Source organism: Colobus angolensis, unplaced genomic scaffold (genome assembly GCF_000951035.1).
Source record: "Colobus angolensis palliatus isolate OR3802 unplaced genomic scaffold, Cang.pa_1.0 Scaffold328, whole genome shotgun sequence".
Lineage (NCBI taxonomy): Eukaryota > Metazoa > Chordata > Mammalia > Primates > Cercopithecidae > Colobus > Colobus angolensis.
The window spans coordinates 1685396-1706846 of NW_012116577.1; the positions used below are offsets into that span (position 1 = coordinate 1685396).

General features: G+C 35.7%; 1 protein-coding gene across 5 annotated transcripts in view; it reads left to right on the top strand.

Moving 5' to 3' along the window:
• PTPN13 (protein tyrosine phosphatase, non-receptor type 13 (APO-1/CD95 (Fas)-associated phosphatase)) overlaps window positions 1-21451 on the top strand; it is a 226789-nt gene that overhangs the window by 79061 nt on the left and 126277 nt on the right. For all 5 annotated transcript variants that reach the window (XM_011951790.1, XM_011951791.1, XM_011951792.1 and 2 more), the window contains exons 4-6: window positions 10306-10371; window positions 12885-13070; window positions 17715-17802. In XM_011951790.1, the coding sequence (XP_011807180.1) occupies window positions 10306-10371; window positions 12885-13070; window positions 17715-17802 (340 nt within the window). The remainder of the gene's footprint in view (window positions 1-10305; window positions 10372-12884; window positions 13071-17714; window positions 17803-21451) is intronic.

Below are 21451 nucleotides of genomic sequence, written 5' to 3' on the forward strand. Positions count from 1 at the left end.
TTCAACATAATCATATAATTAAATTGAAAATGTTAAATGTTGGGGTTGTAGAGGTACCATCTCACATCCATTAGGATGGCTACTATCAAAAGAACAGGACATAACAACTGTTGGTGAGGATGCAGAGAAATTGGAACCCTTGTGTGTTGTTGGTGAGAATGTGAAATTGTACAGTCACTATGGAAAGCAGTATAAAGGTTTCTTAAAAAATTAAAAATAGAGTTACCATATGGTCCAGCAACTTCACTTCTGAGTATATATATCCAAAAGAATTCACAGCAGGAACTCAGAGAGATATTTGCACACCCATGTTCATAGCAGTGTTATTCACAATAGCCAAAAGCTGGAAGCAACCCAAATGTTCATTGGCAGATGAGTGGATTAAAAATCTGTGAAATATACATACAATGAATATAATGCAGGCTTAAGTAAAAGGCAATCTTGTCATGTGCTACAACATGGATGAACCTGGAAGACATTATGTTAAGTGAAATAAGCCAATCTTAACAAATACTATGTGATTCCACTCATATGAAGTATCTAAAGTAGTCCAAATCATAGAAACAAAAAGGTGAAAGGTGATTGCCAAGGACTGGGCAGAGAGGGTAGAGGGAAGAATTAGTGTTTAATGAGTATAGAGTTTTAGTTTTACAAGGTGAAAAAGTTCCAGAGATTGTTGCACAACAGTGTAAATATGTTTAACACAACTAAAATATATACTTAGATGGTAAATTTAATCTTTTTTATTTTATTTTATTTTTTGAGACGGGTTCTAGCTGTGTCACCAGGCTGGAGTGCAGTGGCACAATCTCAGCTCACTGCAACCTCCACCTCCCGAGTTCAAGCAGTTCTCCTGCCTCAGCCTCCCAAGTAGCTAGGACTACAGGCGCACGCCACCATGCCCAGCTAAGTTTTATATGTTTAGTAGAGACAGGGTCTCACCATGTTGGCCAGGATGGTCTCGATCGTTTGATCTCGTGATCCATCTGCCTCAGACTCCCACAGTACTGGGATTACAAGCATGAGCCACCGTGCCTGACTGGTAAATTTAATCTTGTGTGGGTTTTTTTTTTTTTTTTTTAACCACAATAAAAGATGACACCTAATCCTAGAGTTTTAATAGGTACAAAAGCCTTATAGAAAGTTAGGTCTTTAGGCCGGGCGCGGTGGCTCAAGCCTGTAATCCCAGCACTTTGGGAGGCCGAGACGGGCGGATCACGAGGTCAGGAGATCGAGACCATACTGGCTAACACAGTGAAACCCCGTCTCTACTAAAAAAAAAAACACAAAAAACTAGCCAGGCAAGGTGGCGGGCGCCTGTAGTCCCAGCTACTCGGGAGGCTGAGGCAGGAGAATGGCTAAACCCAAGAGGCGGAGCTTGCAGTGAGCTGAGATCCGGCCACTGCACTCTAGCCTGGGCGACAGAGTGAGACTCCGTCTCAAAAAAAAAAAAAAAAAGAAAGTTAGGTCTTTAAATATCACTTCACCATACTATGTTCCACTAGCTAAAAAACTAATTTCTGGTAATGTTATTGGAGTGTTAATGGCTTAATGTTTTGCTCTATTCAGATAACACATTTCCATCTTATTAGTCTTTAAGTCTGTATCATCTTAACTTAAAGGAATAACTCTTAAGATGGAAAGTTAGCCCCATGAGAGAGGATTTAGGGCACCAAAATGGATCCTAAAATAATTCTATTTCAGCAGATCCCTGTGGCCATTCTGCAGTTGGTGGGTCTCCTCTAGAGCACTAGAACATGTTTTGGTTTGCAATATATGATTCTGGTGTTCCTAGTCCTACACTAAGTAGCCTAGAGTTAAATAAGTTGTCAGATATGTTATTAAGCTATTATATCTTAGAAACTAACCGTCACACTCAGTATGTAAAGTGTGACGAAATGTGGAAGATAGTGTGTTGTGGGAAAAGGGTTGATTTTAAAATTAGAAAATAACAACCTGCTGTTTTGAGCTTTAAAAATAATTTTGGAGGTGACTTTTAGGAAATATCGAAAGAAAAGAGTTACGACTAAGTAAATTTGTGCAATTGCTTTATATATCAGATCTTAACCTAAGTTCCATCATACCCTCAGAGGTCAAAGGAATAAGTTCAAGAGGCCATTAAAAGTTTAAAAATTGTATGCATACCAAAAAAATGTGTCTTCATATATTCTTCTGGATAGAGGGATCATAACTGTTATTCTTGCTTCTTTCTAACGAGCTAAAAAATCATTGGCTATTTGCTGACAGATCCCAAATGTATATATCTCTAGCACCATGCTCTTGACTTTTATGTAAAGCTACTTATTAGATATCTTCACTGGAATGTGCCACAGGCATCTGAGACTCAATAGATCTGAAATTAAACTCATTGTTTCTTCTCATACCCTGAAACTTTTCTCCCTTCCATTGTGTTTCCTATAAATGAATGGACCATCATTTCCCCAATTTCCAAGGAAAAATCTAAGGTGTCATTCTTAATTTTTCATTCACCTCTGGCCCAATTTCCTAAATCCTATGATTAATTTCTTTTGAGTCTACCTTTTTAGTATATCTCATATATGTCTACATATATTAGCTTTCACTGCTTCCACCTCAGTTCAGTCCATCACAAATGACCAGTGCTGCAAACACTTCTCATAATCTCCCAACTCCAGTCTTGTCCATGGCTAGTCCATTCTTTAAAGTGCAGTCAGTGCAGTTTTGAAAGCCCATATATGATCGTGTTCTATTCCTGTTTAAAATTATTCAGATTCTCCATGTCCCCTGAATGAACTCTTGACTCCTGAGCATGGCCTTCAAGGTCATACTGTATTGGCCTTGTCTGAGTCGTCTTTGTGTCAAACTCTGTGCTTCAGTCATTCTGAATTTACTTCAGTGTCTGAGATATGCTACATACTTTCTTTCTTGTCAACCTTTGTGCATTCTCTTCTTTCAGCTTTGAAAACTCTTTTCACCCAGACTGATGCTATTTTGACTCTTGACTCATCCCCTCACTGTCTGGCTAACTTTTACTGTAGATGTGAAGCTTTCTCTTATGCTCCATTGTTCTCTCTGTGTACTTCTCATATGTCACATTATCTTATCTTGTATACAACAGTGAAGATTGGATATGGAAGGGACCCTATTTGTCCTCATTATTGTATCCCCACCTCTCTACTAGTGGTTCTCAAAGTCTGCTCCTTCCAATCAGCATCACTATCACCTGGGAATGTTTTAGAAAAGCAAGTTCTCAGGCTCTACTCCAGACCTACTGAATCAGACATCCTGGAGGTATGACGCAGCCACCTGTGTTTTATCAGGCCCTTCGGGTGATTCTGATGCATAACATAGTTTGAGAACAGTTCCTCTATGTCATATTTGGTAATGAGTAAAAATTTTTTAACCCAGAGGTATCTATGATTTGTTACCACACAGTCCCAGGGGTGTGTTGCTAAAAGGAGCTATGTAGCACATGTAAAGCAGCTCATATTTCTTCACAGAGATCCAGAGATGGCTGGATGAGAGGTATGTGCACATCAGACTGCAGTGTCTCACCCAGCCTGTCTCTTGTGGTCATTGAGGCAAATCTTTGAAGGCTTTTCATCTCCTCTTTAGAGAATGGATCAAGAGGTAGAAAGTATTCTGTTAGCCTTCCCAATGATGATAATTTTATTATCCCATTTTATATTTCAACAAATATTTATCATGTGCGGACTCTGGGTTGAATTCTGGCTTTGTCACCTAAGGGATATATGAACTCAGGCAATTTGCTTAACCTCTTCATGCCTCAGGTGCCTTATGTCTATGGTGTTAATAATAATACTTACCATGTAGGGTTGTTAGAAAATGAAATAAGGTAATACTTATAAAGTGCTTGGGACAGTACCCAGCGTGTAGTAAGCATCCAAGAAATAGTGACTATCACTATTGTATGTCAAATGCTGTGCTAGGTCTAGGGATAGAGTGGTGAATGGGACAAAATCCCACTGTGCATGGAGTTTATATTCCAGTACACTATAACTGTGCAGACAGAAATGTGTTTCTATCCTACAGGAGTTATATTAATGAGCTTCCTTGACTCTCATCTTTCCATGTCACATTTTCTTTGTATCCCTATCTCTGGTTCCTCCCTTTTCACATATATACTTAACTGCCTGAATTTCTCAAGTCTGCTTTCTAAGTTTAGCCATTCCAGTTCTTTCTTCTTCAGCCCTATTGCTGGCACTATGGTGAAGTTCTCATTTCTCTTCTCTTGGGCTTTTGTCATGTCTCCTAACTCTTATTCCTGCTTCTTGACTGTTCTCTTTGCCACTGTCAGATTAATACCCCTGATCATGTTATACCCCTGATCATGAGGGATTTTTCCCCTCAAAAACCTTCATTGTGTTGCTACAGATTCCTTAACCAAACATGAAAATCTCTCCAGAGTCTGGTCCCAACTACCTTCTCACTCCTCTTTTTTAGATGCACAAGCTGTAGCCAGTGGTTTTTAGGCAGATCTTGTGCTTCTGGGATTCACTTCTATGCATGGCAATGCCTTTCTTCCCTGTTTTCATTTTTCCACATCCTATGTACCATCCATTCTTTCAGTGAGCATCTACTGAGGACTTATAATATGTCCAACACTCTAAGAGGTCAAAGAGATACAAAGATGAATAAGGAGTAGACCTTACTCTCAAAGGGCCAGGAGGCTGAGAGACAAAGAAATGGTGATGGTGATGATGATGATGATAATGTGCAGGGAATATATACAATGATAATAGATCTATACAGAATATTAAGAGCAAAGAGAGGGACACATAATCTATGTTCCAAGTCTCAACTTAACTCCTCTCAACTTTAAGTTTCTTCTAATTCCTCTGTAGTCAAAAGGAACCTTTTCTTGTCTCCTTGAGTTTCCTTAGCACAAATTTATTACTACTTTGTTTAATACATAGGTGCATACATATATATTTATATCTCTCTCCTGTTAGACTTCTAATTCTGGAAAAGGATATACAGATTAAATTATTAGTTTTCAGCCAGAGGCAGTTTTCCCTCCTATGGAACATTTAGCAATATCTGGAGACAATTTTGGTTGTCATAACTGAGAGGGTAGGAGTAGATAGTACTATTGGCATCTAATGGGTAGAAGCCATAGATCCTGCTCAATATCCTACAATTTACAGGGCAGCTCCCCACTGCAAAGAATTATCCAGTCCCAAACATCAGTAGTGCTGAGGGTAAGAAACTGAAGCCAGAGTTAGAATTTTGCCTCTGTCAATTAAATAGCTGTGTGACCCTGGGCAAGTTACCTTCCTTCTGCAAGATTGAATGAGCTAATGTATATAATGTAGGCCGGGCATGGTGACTTACACCTGTAATTCCAGCACTTTGGGAGACCAAGGAAGGCAGATCACCTGAGGTCAGGAGTTCGAGACCAGCCTGGCCAACATGGCGAAACCCCATCTCTACTAAAAATACAGAAATTAGCTGCGCATGGTGGCAGGTGCCTGTAATCCCAGCTACTCAAGAGGCTGAGGCAGGGAGAATCACTTAAACACAGGAGGCGAAGGTTGCAGTGAGCCAATATCACGCCACTGCACTCCAGCCTGGGCAGCAGAGTAAGACTCTGTCTAAAAAAAGAAGAAGAAAGGAAAGAAAAAGAAATATATAATGTAAGCTTGGCACACAGTAAGCATTATGTGTATGCTAGCTGTTTATATTTAAATACATATAATGATATATATTAGCTTATGATAGTGGTGTTATAGATACCGGGATCAAATATTTGTATCTTATCACACTCCATAGTTCAGTGACTTTCAGAAAAAATGTTGACTGAATGGGTAGTTGTCTAGCTCTTCTATACATGCATGTCATCTAGAATCAGCTCTTCCATCTTTTCATTGAATCCTGTATATACAAATCATCACTATCAAAGGCACCCACCTCTATAGGACTGTGTCCTGGCCTGCTATACTGCTATACTAAGGAAGGGAAATAGAGCATCTCTGTGCTGTCCGTAAAGTACAGATGGACCAACAAAGGTCACGAAACCACAAATTCCCTGAGAAGCTAAATAAGCAATACAAATGAGAAGCAGATCAAAACTTTTTTAAACTTATACTGCCTGATTCTTTTTTGGCCCTGGACTTGTTGATATCTTTAGTAGAAGATATTTGTCAGCTGGATTGTGGATTCCCCTTTTTTCTCATTACATAAAAAACAAAGGAGAATATGTATATCAAATACTTGCTTGTTTTTGAGTAATCCTTCCTGTGTGTGACCTTCCTCCTTTCTACACAATATACATATATGCAGTCTGTAACCCATCTACTGCCGCTATTTATGAACCAGATGAACTAAGCACTGTCAGTGATGTCAGTGCTACTGAATTAATTTAGTTACATCTTTGTATTAGTGATCTTTTTCCCTGTGTCTTTTCAGGCTGCATCAACAGTACAAACTCTTTTAATTTATGAATAATATGTATGAAAGCATCATGCACTGACCCTGTACCGACTGTTTGGAATAGATGTAAAAGCATTTTTCTTTGTATTCTGTAAGAAATATTTTTCTAATATTAGATACCAGGTGGTATTATCATGTTATTTTAATAAAGATCTGACATAGCTGGAGTTATCTAACAACTCAACAATGTATTTTTAATTATGATTTAAAATGTTACTAAAAGTATGGAACCCATATAAAATATCATCCTAGCAAAGTAGCAATTATCATTTTGCATATTTTATTTTTTCTATAGAGGTATTCCATACCTATATGTATTAGTCAAGGTTCTGCAGAGAAACAGAACCAATAGGGGGTGTGTGTGTGTGTGTGTGTGTATTTGTATATAGAGAGAGATTTATTATAAAGGGTTGGCTCATGCAATTATGAAGGCTCACAAGCTCCAAGATCCTCAGGATGAGTTTGTAAACTGGAGATTCAGTAGAGCCAATGGTGTAGTTCAAGTCTGAGTCTGAAGGTCAGAGAAACAGAAGAATTGCTGGTGTAGTTCTAGTTCAAAGACTGGCAGGCTGAAGACCCAAGAGGGTTTCAGTTTGAGTCCAAAGGAGGAAAATGCTGATATCCCAGTTCTAAGGCAGTTAGGCAGAAAGAATTCTCTCACTCAGAGGAGAGTTAACCTTTCTGTTCTTTTCAGGCCTTCAGGGCCCACCAATGATAGGGAGGGCAGTCTGCTTTCCTCAGTCTACTGATGTAAATGTTAATCTCACCCAAAAACACTTCCACAGAAACACACAGAATGAGATTTGACCAAATATCTGGGCATCCTTTGGTCCAGTCAGGTTGACACATACAACTAACCATTATACGATATACATAGGTGATCAGCAAATGTACAATTTTATAACCTAGTTTTAAGAATGTTTTATTATAGTCATATATAAAAATTATTAACATATAGTAACTCACTTTGGCATATTGAGAAGTAAATATAATAAAGAATCTTAAAGCATGGGCCACATCTCAAAGAATCATAAACCAAAATTAATAGAGCATTCAATTAGTCCTTTATGCTAAAGCTATGAAAAATGTTTCTCATATATGAGGCTCTTTGAAAAGGTATTTACATTTAAGACTCTTTGGAAAGAAACTTAAGGAGAAATATGATAAAAATAGTCTGCACTAGCCTGTCTTGAAATTCTTGCACATTTAATCTAATTCAGCAGACATGTATTGAATATCTACTATGTAAAGTTCTGTGTTACTTGCTAAGAGGGACACTAAAGCAAAAAGCTGTTCCCCTCAAGGAAGACAAACAAGGACTCATCTAACTATACAAGATAATATTAGTTAACTACATCATCAGAGATACTATTGAAGTGTGATGCAGGAATATAACTGTATCATATATGAGATAATGCTTTAACTTGTTTGGAAGTATTTATACAGCATATATAAGGGGAAACATCATCTCTGGCCTATCAATAATGGCCAGAGACAAAGAAAGAATATTTTTGGTGGAAAGAACAGCTCATGCAAAGCTGAGAAAGAAAAGGATGTATTTTGCCAACCGAAAATTATCTAGATGTGCTGAGTGTTTAGGTTGTGATAAGGGAAGGAACGATGACAGAAGAAAACTTAAAAACCTGCTTGCAGAATGGAAATAGAAGCAGGTCAAAGTGACCCCTGAATGTCGTTGTTTTAAAATTTGAATGTTTAAAAATTGAGAGCCATGAACATATTTGAAAAGTGGAACAACTTTTCTAATCTGTAATTGAGAAATAATTTGTGAAGCAATTTAAGGGATATATTAAAGCATTGTGCGATTGTAAGAAGGGTACCCACTTTTATTACATATATCTGACTGATTTCTAAAGAGGATTTGAGATAGTTTATAGCATTGAAAAATAAAGGTGAAAAAAAATAGGAGCCAAGTAAATAAAGGCCAGAAAATAAGATGAAGCTGTAGTACTGAAACAAAATTAAACAACAACAAAAGCACATGGCAAGAATTCAGCATTGATAGAAGTGACCCAGAAGATTAGCTCTGAACCTCTTAATAGAAGGAAATAGGAAAGATGATTACTTATTACTGAGATCTTGCTTCTTGTGTCACAGAAAAAAATAGAAGCAATCAAGACTTTCCCTAGCATTCCTCTAGCAGCCTCCCCATGTGAATTCTCATATGCTCTGCCATCTTACTACAGATAAACTGTCCATGCTTTATAAAGCCAACTCTTCCATTTGTGCTTTAGCATCTATCTCCTTATCTACTTAACAGTGTTCCTCTAGCAATCTCCATTCTCTCCTGCATTTCCAGTTTTCCCTGTTGAATCATTTCTATCAGCATAAAAATATGTTTTTTTTAATCTTTAAGAAACAAAAAAAAGCAAACAACCTAAAGAAAACTCCTTTGATTCATCTTCCTTCTCCTTGTACTACGTTACCCATTCATTGTGAGAAAATGTTAATGAAAACTGCACTGAGGAAAGACAAAAACCAAAAAACTGCAGTGAGGCCAAGTGAGGTGGTTCTTGCCTATAATCCCAGCACACTGAGAGGCCAAGGCAGGAGGATCCCTTGATGTCAGGAGTTCAAGAACAGCCTTGGCAATAGAGAGAGATCCCCATCTCTACAAAAATTTTAAAAATTACCCAGGAATGGTTTTACATGCCTGTAGTCCCAGCTACTTGAGAAGCTGAGACAGGAGGATCACTTGAGCCCAGGAGTTTGAGGCAACAGTGAGCTATGATTGGACCACCTCATTCTAGGCTGGGCAGCAGAGAAAGATCCTGTCAAAAAACAAAACAAAACAAAAACTGCAGTGATGCAGTGACATTTATTGGTCAATTTTTAGACTGGCAAAACCCCAAGTCTTCATAATACCTCTATGGACAAGGCTTGTGGAAAAACTCTTACATGTTACTGGTAGAAGTACAAAATGGTACAACTGTTATATAAGGGAATCTGACAATCTGTATAAAAACTACAGATGATTTACTTTCTCATCCATTATCTCAGAGAATCATTTTGAGAGAAATACATACAAGGCTGTTTGCTGAAACATCATTTATAGTAGCAAAGGTTTGAAAAAAAATTTTTAATTCTCTGTTAATAACAGATTGGTTATATAAACAGTGCTACAACCACTAATGGAATTCTGTGTACCATTTTAAAAAAATAAGATCTCTAAGCATTGATATGGAAATATCTATTGATAAGTTAAAAATGCAAGGTACCTGCCAGGCTCAGTGGCTCACACCTGTAATCCCAGCACTTTGGGAGGTCAAGGCGTACAGATCACCTGACGTCAGGAATTCAACACCAGCCTGGCCAATATGGCGAAACCCCTACTCTACTTAAAATAGAAAAATTAGTCAGTCATGGTGGCGGGCACCTCTAACCCCAGCTACTCAGGAGGCTGAGAAAGAGAATTGCCAGGGGATGGAGGTTGCAGTGAGCCGAGATTGGGCCACTACACTCCAGCCTGGGCGACAGAGCCAGACTCTGCCTCAAAAAAAAAAAAAAAAAAGCAAAGTGCCTAGTAATTTTTAAGGTTTCTGATCTTTTGTAAAAGGAGGAAATAAGAATATATATTCATATTTGCTTGAATTTGCATAAGGAAACTTTAAAAGCTAACAGAAATGATTATTGATAAAGGATGGGCTGGGGAATTAGAAAAACATCTGTTGTAATAATTTCCAGTCTTACTATCTCTTTTAAGCTCCATATACTTTTATGTAAAATATAAAATGATGATTTTCTCAAATTGTGTATTTTATTTTCTTTGGAACAAAATAATCTGTATTTATAGCACTTGCTAAATTTTCTATTGTATTTTATCATAAAATTATTTCTTAAAAATTCTATTCCTAGATCCACATTTATTCTCTTGGAATGACACTCTATTGGGGGGCTGATCATGAAGTGCCTCAGAGCCAAGTAAGTTACGTGTTTACAGTTGTTACACTTTTTACATGTGTTCAATTTTACACCTTTTATCATAGCTCTTCAACGTATTTATATGTGTTCTACAGCATGCCGTCAGGTGTACCAGCGTTCCTATGGAGGTTGTTTATATTAATAATGTCATACTTTCAGGATGAACTTACAATAAAGTACTAAAGACACTATTTTTAAGGTATTCCTAGAACTACCCAGGTTTCAACAACTCAATCTGTGAGATGGAGCTGGCCTCTTCAAAAATCATAGCAAGATAAATGGGAGTATACTTTATTTTATCTAATTTAGTGACTGTTAAGAGGGAGTGGAAATCTCTTGTCTTTGATGATTCATTCTACTGAATGTGATAGCTTTTTTGATGCAAAAACTCAAGGAATAGTAGCCCTATGTCTCTGAGTATTGTATTAGAGAATGTCATAGCTTTTTCTCTTGGCACTTCAAATCATACATCATACTTCACCACCCCTATAGCAGCAGACACAGGTATTAAAGTAATACTTGCTGAGGTCCTGGGCCATGTTTGCTATTGGGCTGCTTCTAATCATTATTTTCTAAAATAATTCTGGTTCCTAAAGACCAATATAAACATAGTAGTGAATAGTAATTGAAAATTTAGGCCGGGCGCGGTGGCTCAAGCCTGTAATCCCAGCACTTTGGGAGGCCGAGACGGGTAGATCACGAGGTCAGGAGATTGAGACCATCCTGGTCTACATGGTGAAACCCCATCTCTACTAAAAATACAAAAAACTAGCCGGGCGAGATGGCGGGCGCCTGTAGTCCCAGCTACTCGGGAGGCTGAGGCAGGAGAATGGCGTAAACCCGGGAGGCGGAGCTTGTAGTGAGCCGAGATCGCGCCATTGCACTCCAGCCTGGGCGACAGAGCGAGCCTCTGTCTCAAAAAAAAAAGAAAATTTAAAAATAGTTATATTTTATCAAGGCAAGATATAACATATAGAATTAGGTTTTATTTTAGGCATTTATAAGTAAAAACCAAAAATAACTAGGTGTGTTTTTTTCTTATTAAATAAAAGAAGTAACAAGCATTTTAGCCTTTTATTCTAAAATACAAACATCTTAAGATCCATAAAAGATAAATGATATTCTTTACTTCATTTGGTTTTATTTTGTATCATGAAAAATAATGTATATTTTCTTTCTCTCTTCAGTTTCAATTCTGTAAATATAAATGAGAAAGTTAAAATATTACTGGAAATACTGGTGTCATGTATTATGCAACCTAACTTGTAAAATGTGATCACAGTCTATAACACTTTATGTTCTTTTCCGATAACTGGAAATAAAGTCAATATCAAATATAAGTAGAGAGTCAATATCAATAAATATAAATTAAAGGGGAAATATAAACTAGTGTTTTAGGATCAGAAATCAGAATATTTTAGAAATATTTAATATTAATTTAAAAGTATTTATTAAGTACCTACCTTGTGTCAGATACTGTTAGACACTAGGACTATAGTGACCCATGCCTATACAGTTTTTTGGAAGGAATAGACAGCTAAACGGCCAATTACAACATAATGCAATAAATGCTATGTTAGGGAAAATGGAGGACGCTATGGAAAACAGAGTTGGGACTTCTGGTTAGGTTTGGAGGATCAGGACAGATTTCTTAAAGGACATTGCATCTAAGCTAACCCTAAAGGATGATATATTAATAATACCCAAATGGATAAGAAGTGGAAGGGTCATAGGAAAGGCATTTGTTTAGACCAAGGTGGATATACCAGTTTAAACTCCCATCAGCTTGGATGTGGGTTTTAATTGCTCCACTCCTTACCAATTCTTGTATTTTTAGTATTTTTATTTTTCACTGTTTTATTGGGTGTGTAATAGCTTCTTTTTGTAGTGGTTTTAATTTACATTTTTTAATAATGATATTGGCCACCTTTTCATATGCTCTTTGGCCATTCAGATATAATATTCTACAAAATACGTTAACTAATAAAAAAACCTCACATTCTGGCTTGTCTGTTTGACCAACATAATTATAATTTATATTTAAATGGTCTTGAGGCATTGCAATATTTTAAATCTCTTTTAAGTTATCATGGGAGTATCAAATTATATTTATACACGTTGACTGTATTACATTTTATATAATATTAGGAAACAGTTTATTCCCCCAATGGTGTGTATGTTTGTGTGTGTGTGTGTACATGTAGTAACTGTTCATCAAAACATTTGAATAAGCCAAGAATTTCACTCCTTTACTTTATATTTTAAAATGCCCAGAGTTTTTCTGTACTTCCTGTATAGGGAAGTATAAGTTAACTATCTTCTGCTAATATTTTTTAGACCATAAAAAGGTAAAACACAGTAAGATGCATATGCTTATAAGGAAGGAGTTTATTTCCTCCAAGTATGTGAAGCGTGTTTTAGTGTAGTTCCTGTGATTCCTAGAATGATTTGTCTCATTAGAAAGAATATTTACTCACATTTATTAATGTGGCTTTTCCTTTATTTATATTCAGCCTATCAAGCTTGGAGATCATCTCAACAGCATACTGCTTGGAATGTGTGAGGATGTTATTTACGCTCGAGTTTCTGTTCGGACTGTGCTGGATGCTTGCAGCGCCCACATTAGGAATAGCAACTGTGCACCCTCATTTTCCTACGTGAAACACTTGGTAAAACTGGTTCTGGGAAATCTTTCTGGGGTAAGCTACAATTACAATGGTAAATATAGTCATATTTTTAAAATTGAGTAGATATCACAAAATTTTCTTTAAGGATACTGTATAGGTAGCATTTTCTCAATGAAGACTAGAAATGGAAAATTGAATTTCTTCTTCTAATATAAATTGTTTATTTGAAACAATACTTAAAATTTAGAAGCTCATTGCAATGAGTCTAGATTTTGTGAGAGTTATTCCCCAAAATATCATAGAATGATAGCATGTTTGAGCTGAAAGTGTCTCCTCTTGTTTTCTTTCTTAGATCTTTTCCTAAGGAGCTTTTAGCAAATAGTTATACTGTGTACACCTAGAAAAAATGTATTGACATGAAAATGGGTTTTAGAAATATTTAAATGTACTTTCTGTTGCTTTATACCTATTTCGTGACCACTCGTTTTTCTGGATCTTCTAGGTATTTCCCAAACCTTCTCTACTTTCCCTTCCTCTCTGAACATTGCTACCTAGTGTATACGGAAAATCCATGCTTGTATCCCTGCCAGATTTCCCCAAGACCCAGACTCTTCTGGTTTTTTTCTTGTTTTGGATATGAAGAATCCCAAGAATAACCAATGCTGTATCTTACCTGAAAGTCCCACCTTTGTTCTGCATTTCTAAAGCTGTATTTTATCTTGTTTGCCCTATCTGATCTGGATCTATACTTTATCTGCTCTTATCCTTAGGGTTATAGTCCCAGAGTGTTGGTCCCTCTTCCTTGTACAGGTTACAAATTGACCACTGCCACACAGTGCTCTTGTTAGCTTCCTCAGAATTCCTTATTGGTAGGGATTTAGTTCCCATCTTAACCAGGATGTCAGATGAATGCCAGGAATATATTCAAATTCTGCACAATTTTTCAGTTGATAACAGGCCCAGAGATCTTCTAGGCAAATGGTTTGTAAACTCTTCCCCTAAGAAACCTTTGCAGTTCTATAGTGAAGGGAAGTGTAGGAAGTAGAGGCTGAATAAATGGAGTTCTTGGTTGCCCATTTTCCCTCTTTTAACTAGAGCAGCTCCAGTTTTATTTGATCTATTTATGTTTCTGCATGTGATTTTTTTGGACAAAGGTAAATCTGTTAAAAAATCTTTGAAAACCCTCTGTCCAGACCAACATTTCTCACATTGTTTTCAATATTTTTGTTTTAAAAATTCCTCTATGACCAGAGAAGCTTGGGAAAAAATTATTTAAAGGAAATTCAATGTATTTTCACTGGAGAACTTCTTAGAGCCTTTAATGTACTAGACTATATTACTAACCTTCAAGAAGAATAGACATGTAAATGAAGCATTTCCCAAACTTACTTGGTCTTTGAGGTCTTTTTTTCACAGATATTCTCATAAGGCTAATATTCTTTAAAATTTCACTTTATGGTTAAAGAAACTGATACCCAAACAACTATGGGATTTGAGTTCCCTATTAGTCAGTCCAGGGACTTTTTTACTATACCACACTTTCTCTAAGACTCTTGTACTGTTTGCTAATTTTATTCCTATAGTAAAATTGTGAGAGATATTTTTTTCTGTCTTTGAATGAATATTTTTTTCTGTCTCCATAGAAATTCTATTACCTATCAATAATTGCCCATATTACACGTAAAATCTTCATCCCTTTAAGGTTTAGCATTTAGTTCTCATTATTACAGTGGATCTTTGTTGCTCATTTATGTATGAAACCTGTGCTAGGGATTGTATAAGATAAAAATTTGAATAAAATATTTGATCTAGGCACTCTTTTCTAAAATGCCATAACCATTTGCTTATAAAATAAAAGAGGGCTATAAAAAGATACATAGTAAAAATTTTAACAGCTATGAGAGTTTAAAGGAAAAGGATACTAATTATGGTTACACTGAAAAATAGCACTTTGTAGCCAAGCATGATGGTGCATGGCTTTAGTCCCAGCTACTCAGGAAGCTGAGATGGGAGGACCACTTGAGCCTGGGAGGTCAAGGCTGTGGTGAGCCATGATCGCACCTTTGCAGTCCAACCTAGGCAACAGAGTAAGGCCCTACCTCAAAAAAAAAAAAAAAAAAATTAAAATTAAAAATAGCACTTCGAACTATATCCTGTAGGCTAGATAGAGTAATCTTGGCAGAGGGAAGTGAACCTGGATAAAGGCTGTGAAATGGGAAAACAGGAATGTTTGGGAAACAGTACGGCATGGGGTGTATTGTGGGGTTATTTAATGGGAGAGAAAAATAGAAGGATCAGTTGGAATCAGCATGTAGATAGCCTCTCTTCACAAAGACAAATTTTTACTAAGTATAATCATGCTCCCCTTACCTTTCTGTTGCTCTTCCTCATCTCCTAGACATCACTGGGTAGAAGTAACTCCAACAGTTACTGTTTTTTAAGTGTTTGTTTACTTTGTGCCAGGCACTATGCTAAAGGGTTTATGTACATTATCACATTATTCATCAAAATAACCTCAATTTAATAGAGATACTTTTATCCTCATTTTAGAGGGCATAAAACTAAGGCTGAGAAAGATTAAATAACTTACACATAGCCACAGATAAGGTAAATGACGAAGACATAATTGGAACTGGAGTGTTTCTGACCCCAATATATTTCTTAAAGCTTTTGTTGTCTCCAGTAGCTGATAGAGTGAGTTAGTCTTTCACTGGTGTGAAATTCATTCTAAGTGACCATCATTCTTAAAATTAATTAGCGTGGGGTAAAAGTCAGCAAGGCAGCTTACTTGTCTAGGTTTTTCCACTGATTTAATGTTACAATATTTGGGCCACAATTTTACTTATCTGCAAAATAGGAATAATATGTATCAATCACCCATATTATCGAACTGTTGTAAAAGTAATTATTTCCATATTAATGAGCTGCTTTGTGGTCCTTAGAAGTTTCTTTGCTTTTTCTCCTTTTATTTGTAATATGAGGATAATATTGTCTACTATATGAGGTTGTTTGAGGATTAGATAGCGCAAAGTATGTGCCTAGCATATATGTTCAATAAATAATAGTTATTATTAATAGTAACTAACTTCAATGCAGGAATTTTCAAAGATATGGGATGTTTACTGTCTTTTCAGTCACTGACAGTACAGTATAATCTGGACTAACATCATTCATGCAACTTAAATGATAACATTATTTCAGAAATACTTCCATTTACAAGTCTTCTTATAGGTAGAAAGCATAATGCTTGAACCTTGAATATACTACCTTAAACAGGTTTTTAATCCATACTCCAGCAAGATTCCCTAATGGAGCAATATTAAAACATTTCTGTAGTATGTGCGAGTGTGTGTGTGTAAACAAATATGTATGCATGCTCTTGGTGCTAGATTTAAGTAATTTCTCTTCACCATTCTCTCTTCTTCCATTTATATTGACATTTCTCTTCTAATTGGCCACCAGAATGAAACAGTGATCTGTCCAATTTTTTATCCCTTATAATGTGGAGTTTGACCTAATTTGACATACTTTATTTCAAGCAAATACCCTTGGCTAAAGCTATTAAACTTTTAAGACTACATTTTATTTTAAAGGGAACTTAAAAGAGCATTGATTTAAATGTGTTAACCCTCAGAGGGTCCATTTAAAGACCTAACATTTCTCAGCCAGGCATAGTGGATCACGCCTGTAATCCCAGCACTTAGGGGAGTCAAGGCAGGCAGATCACTTGAGGTCAGGAGTTCAAGACCAGCCTGGCCGACATGGTGAAACCCTGTCTCTACTAAAAATACAAAAATTAGCTAGGTGTGGTGGTATGCACCAGTAGTCCTAGCTACTCTGGAGGCTGAGGCATGAGAATCACTTGAACCTGGAAGGCAGAGGTTGCATTGAACCGAGGTCCTTCAACCTGGGTGACAGAGTGAGACTCCAAATGCAATTTCTGAAGGGCAAGATCTATAAAATTATTTCTGAAAGTAATTTAGGCCGGGCGCGGTGGCTCAAGCCTGTAATCCCAGCACTTTGGGAGGCCGAGACGGGCGGATCACGAGGTCAGGAGTTCGAGACCATCCTGGCTAACACGGTGAAACCCCGTCTCTACTAAAAAAAAAAAAAATACAAAAAGCTAGCCGGGCGAGGTGGCTGGTGCCTGTAGTCCCAGCTACTCTGGAGGCTGAGGCAGGAGAATGGCGTAAACCCGGGAGGCGGAGCTTGCAGTGAGCTGAGATCCGGCCACTGCACTCCAGCCCAGGCGACAGAGCGAGACTCCGTCTCAAAAAAAAAGAAAGTAATTTAAATTCCTCAATTCATAGTTATAATCAGGAGAAAGCTTTATTATACCCAAACTAATGTGGTTTTTAAATTATAATCTAACACGAGTAGTTATTGGTTGGGGAAAGAAGAAGACTTCAAGTTTACTGTTTTCAAATAGAACTCATTTTAACAAGTTTAATCTGATGGTATTTTCTAGTTAGTAGGTTACTCTTCAGTCACTGCTTCTTCCCTTTTAATTTTCTGTAATGAATTGGCCGGCACTGGGCTACATAAATCTTACCCAAGAATAGAAATTACCCTACAAATACAATAGGGCATAGAATCTCATTATTTAATATTATATCCTCCAAAAACTGTGTAACTAGTGTCATTCTGTAAACAGTTACTGTGAAAACAAAAGGGAGATCCTTTTGTCAAACTTGATTTGTTATTACCTGTGTGCAGACAGACCACCTTTCCTGTAACAGTGAACAAAAACCTGATCGAAGCCAGGCTATTCGAGATCGATTGCGAGGAAAAGGATTACCAACAGGTAAGAGTATATTAATAGGAAATTTCTAGGCTTTAACCTTATCCCATTGTTTTCTTTACAAAAATTATACTTACCTGGCTTTGAAATCTGGTAATTGAGACTATGATTAGAACATAAACGGACAAAGTGGAGTTAGGGAATGGACAAGAATACTAGCTACATTAAAAAATAGTTTCATTAAACTTACACAGAAAATATTATTAATATATTTAGAATTCCCAGAGTAAATTATTTCCCTTTCCAGTATTGGTATATCAATAATAATATTATTTATTTACTTTATCATGGTATTTCATATTAAAAATATTTTTTAAAGCATGACTGAATAAACACATGCATATGTTTATGAACATAAACACTAAAACAAGTTTCAGAAAATGTTTTTCTTACTGCACTGTGATATTTTGTATCATATTTATTTTTTTTTTAATGCTAGTAATAACCCACTAAATAGATATTACCATGGAGTTATCAAATACTACCTTAGGTCATGAGTGATACTTAGTAAATACAAACTAATGATGAATAGTGGTTTTCCTATTTGTCAGTAGCATTATATAATTATGTATCCTATGATAATTAAATTTACTTTTTAAAAAGAAATGAATGGAAATTTCAGGCCAGGCGAGGTGGCTCATGCCTGTAATCCCAGCACTTTGGGAGGCTGAGGCGGGCAGATCACCTTAGATCAGGAGTTCAAGACCAGCCTGGCCAACATGGTGAAACCCCATCTCTACTAAAAATACAAAAATTAGCCGGGCATGGTGGCAGGTGCCTGTGATCCCAGCTACTCGGGAGGCTGAGGCAGGAGAATTGCTTGAACCCGGGAGGCAGAGGTTGCAGTAAGCTGAGATCGTACCACTGCACTCCAGCCTGGGCAACAAAGAGTGAAACTCTGTCTCAAAAAAAAAAAAAAAGAAAGAAAAGAAAAGACGTGAATGGAAATTTCAAACACTTGAAATAAAAGTAAATATAATTTTATGTGACAATTTGTTTTTCACTGTTAAGTTTCAGGCATGGCTTATTTATAAAATAAACTTTTGAGTTTGCTGATTATCTTTGTTCTGTTCTTATCAAGCAATATTGAGAATCATGATAATCAAAACATTAACAAAAATACTTTTTAGATCTTGTCTTAGATCTTGGGCCTAGGTAGAAGTAAATGTACAGGTTACTTAAATATATTCTAATTGATATAGTTTAATAAAATAGATGAAAAAGTTAAGATTTTAATTTAATCAGAACATCAGAGAAAGCTGTCTTATTTAAAACCTATGAGCAACTCTAGTTGTGCAAACTAAACGTAGACCTTGACTATCTGGACCAGATGTTTTGCAGAGTCAGAACTCTCATATCTGAGAAGAAGGAATGTGTAAGTCAAAGAAAAGCAGTAAAATTGTTTCTAAGGGAGTGATTTTGTAATGGTACAGTTAGTTAAGTATCTGTTTTGGTGCTTCCATTTTAATTATTGTGAATTAAGATTATCTTTCTGAAAAGATATTTTTGCTTTCATTTCATTGGTATAGTAATTTATTTCTGGTTAGATCAGGGTTTTTTTTCTAATACGTACGTGATTAGTTTATATGTGGGCCAAAAAAAATACAGTGTGGTGACAACTTTGGAAGTATTTTTAATCCTTTCTTGCAAATATTTCCTTCCTGTACTTGTATCCCCATACTGTACTTTTGTCACTTTATTTTTGTAAGTAAAAATCTGTTTATTTTTATAGTATTCTAGGATTTGAGATAGTATATAGTGTAAACTTTGGCACTAATATTAGCAGCAATTTGTTAATTGATGAAATTTTCAGTCTCCTATTTTAGAATCGAATAATAACAGAAACTTATAAATGAATGTCAATAGCAAGCTGAAAGAATCTTTTGGGAGATATAATGAACATTTTAATAAGTGGAACATTAGATTTAAAAGACATTGTTGTTTTCCTTATTTATCTTTTTCTATTTTCTCCCTCTCTTTCCTCTCTCCACTTCCCTCTTTTCTTTCCTCTCTCCCTCCATCCTTTCTTATTTGTCTTTCTTGTTATTTCTCTAACCTCTTTCAGCAGTTCCCTACTATCATTTCCTACTACCATTAAGTGGCCATGTTATGTAATTGAAATTTATTTGCTTATTTGTTACTTCTTGATTTAATAACTGTAATGTTGTATTATTAATTTTTGCAGTGTATTTTTTCTAAGAATAAAAAATATTCATATATATTTATTTATGTATATATGACTCCCATTCTATCTCCCTTTCCATTGTGGGTCTGTAGAAAGAAAAAGGTGAGCCTTGCAATATTTATCAAATTGTAAGGATTATCAAATGCTAACGTAGTTTAGATTTTATTACTTTCAATGATTCAGAGGCTTAATGTTTCAGAAATTAATTGTTACAGAGTATTTTAAAGATAGCAATTAAGAGATTTTACTGAGTCTATACCTACTTGGTAACATATTTTAAATAGCAGGTTGTCATTTACATATATACATATATTTGTTTCATAAAGGACATTCATAAAAGTTAAGCTTTCTGGACATGTAGATGCTGGGGATAGGGAAAACCTACTGTATTAAGTACATTAGTTTTTATAGGTGTTCAGTGTCTATTTGTTGATTGAACGAGAAAAGGTTTTATGGAAATACTAGATTTTGAAGTGTAATATATTTGTACTATAATTATTTAATAGTTCCATCAAGAAATATGTGAAACTATGGTTTATTTATTTAGCCTATTTTAAACATTAAGTTGTATGCAAAAGAAAAAGAAAACATCTTGGCTCATATTATTAGAACCATTTTCTTATTATAACAATAAAAACATCAGAAGTTTTAATTCAGATTTTAATACCTTTTATTTGTAATTTTGTTTTTATAATACTAATAAAGATTTAGTATTACTGTCTAATAGTTCCTTAGAATTCTTATTATTAATATGCTGTTCTAATACAGATAAAGAAGCATTGACTGTCAGGACTTTACAAAATTAACAGAGAAATCAAATCCTCAAGTAGATTGTTTGTTGATTTTATCCTCTAATAGTCATATTGGAGAATAAAATCTCCCTTATATCTAAACTCAAGAGAATTTGTGAGTGATTACAATTAGTCACTCAGGATAAACCAAATTTTGTTTAATGTTTCTATTTTTTAATAGAGTTAAAAGTCCTAATACTGAAATAATAGTCTTATTTGGATAAAATATAAGGGAAGAGTATTCCTCAGACCTTCTTAGCCATCATTGCGTTGCACAGTAGTATTGCACAAGTGCTCTTTTCATTTACCTTTTACAGATTCATAAAACCTTCTTTTAAGGACAAAATCAAAGTAAATATACTAATTATAGCCATTACCAGGCAGAAGTATTCAGCAGCTAATAGTCAACTGCATACACTAATTTTAAAAGTTTAAGATTGAAAAAGAAATTATCTCTTGAAGAAGTAATTCTTTTAAGATACCTAGGACACTTGGCAGTGCCAGTTCTTAACTGTCAATGGTCAAATGCAGCAAAGCAACCTTATGATACATTATTAGTAAAACATTTTCTTCAATGTGCACCAACCTAAAATCTATATGTGGTGATAGCATTAGTTTATTAGGCTCCTGACTACAGTCTTTAATAAAGAAAATGTTAAGATGGACAGTGAGATAC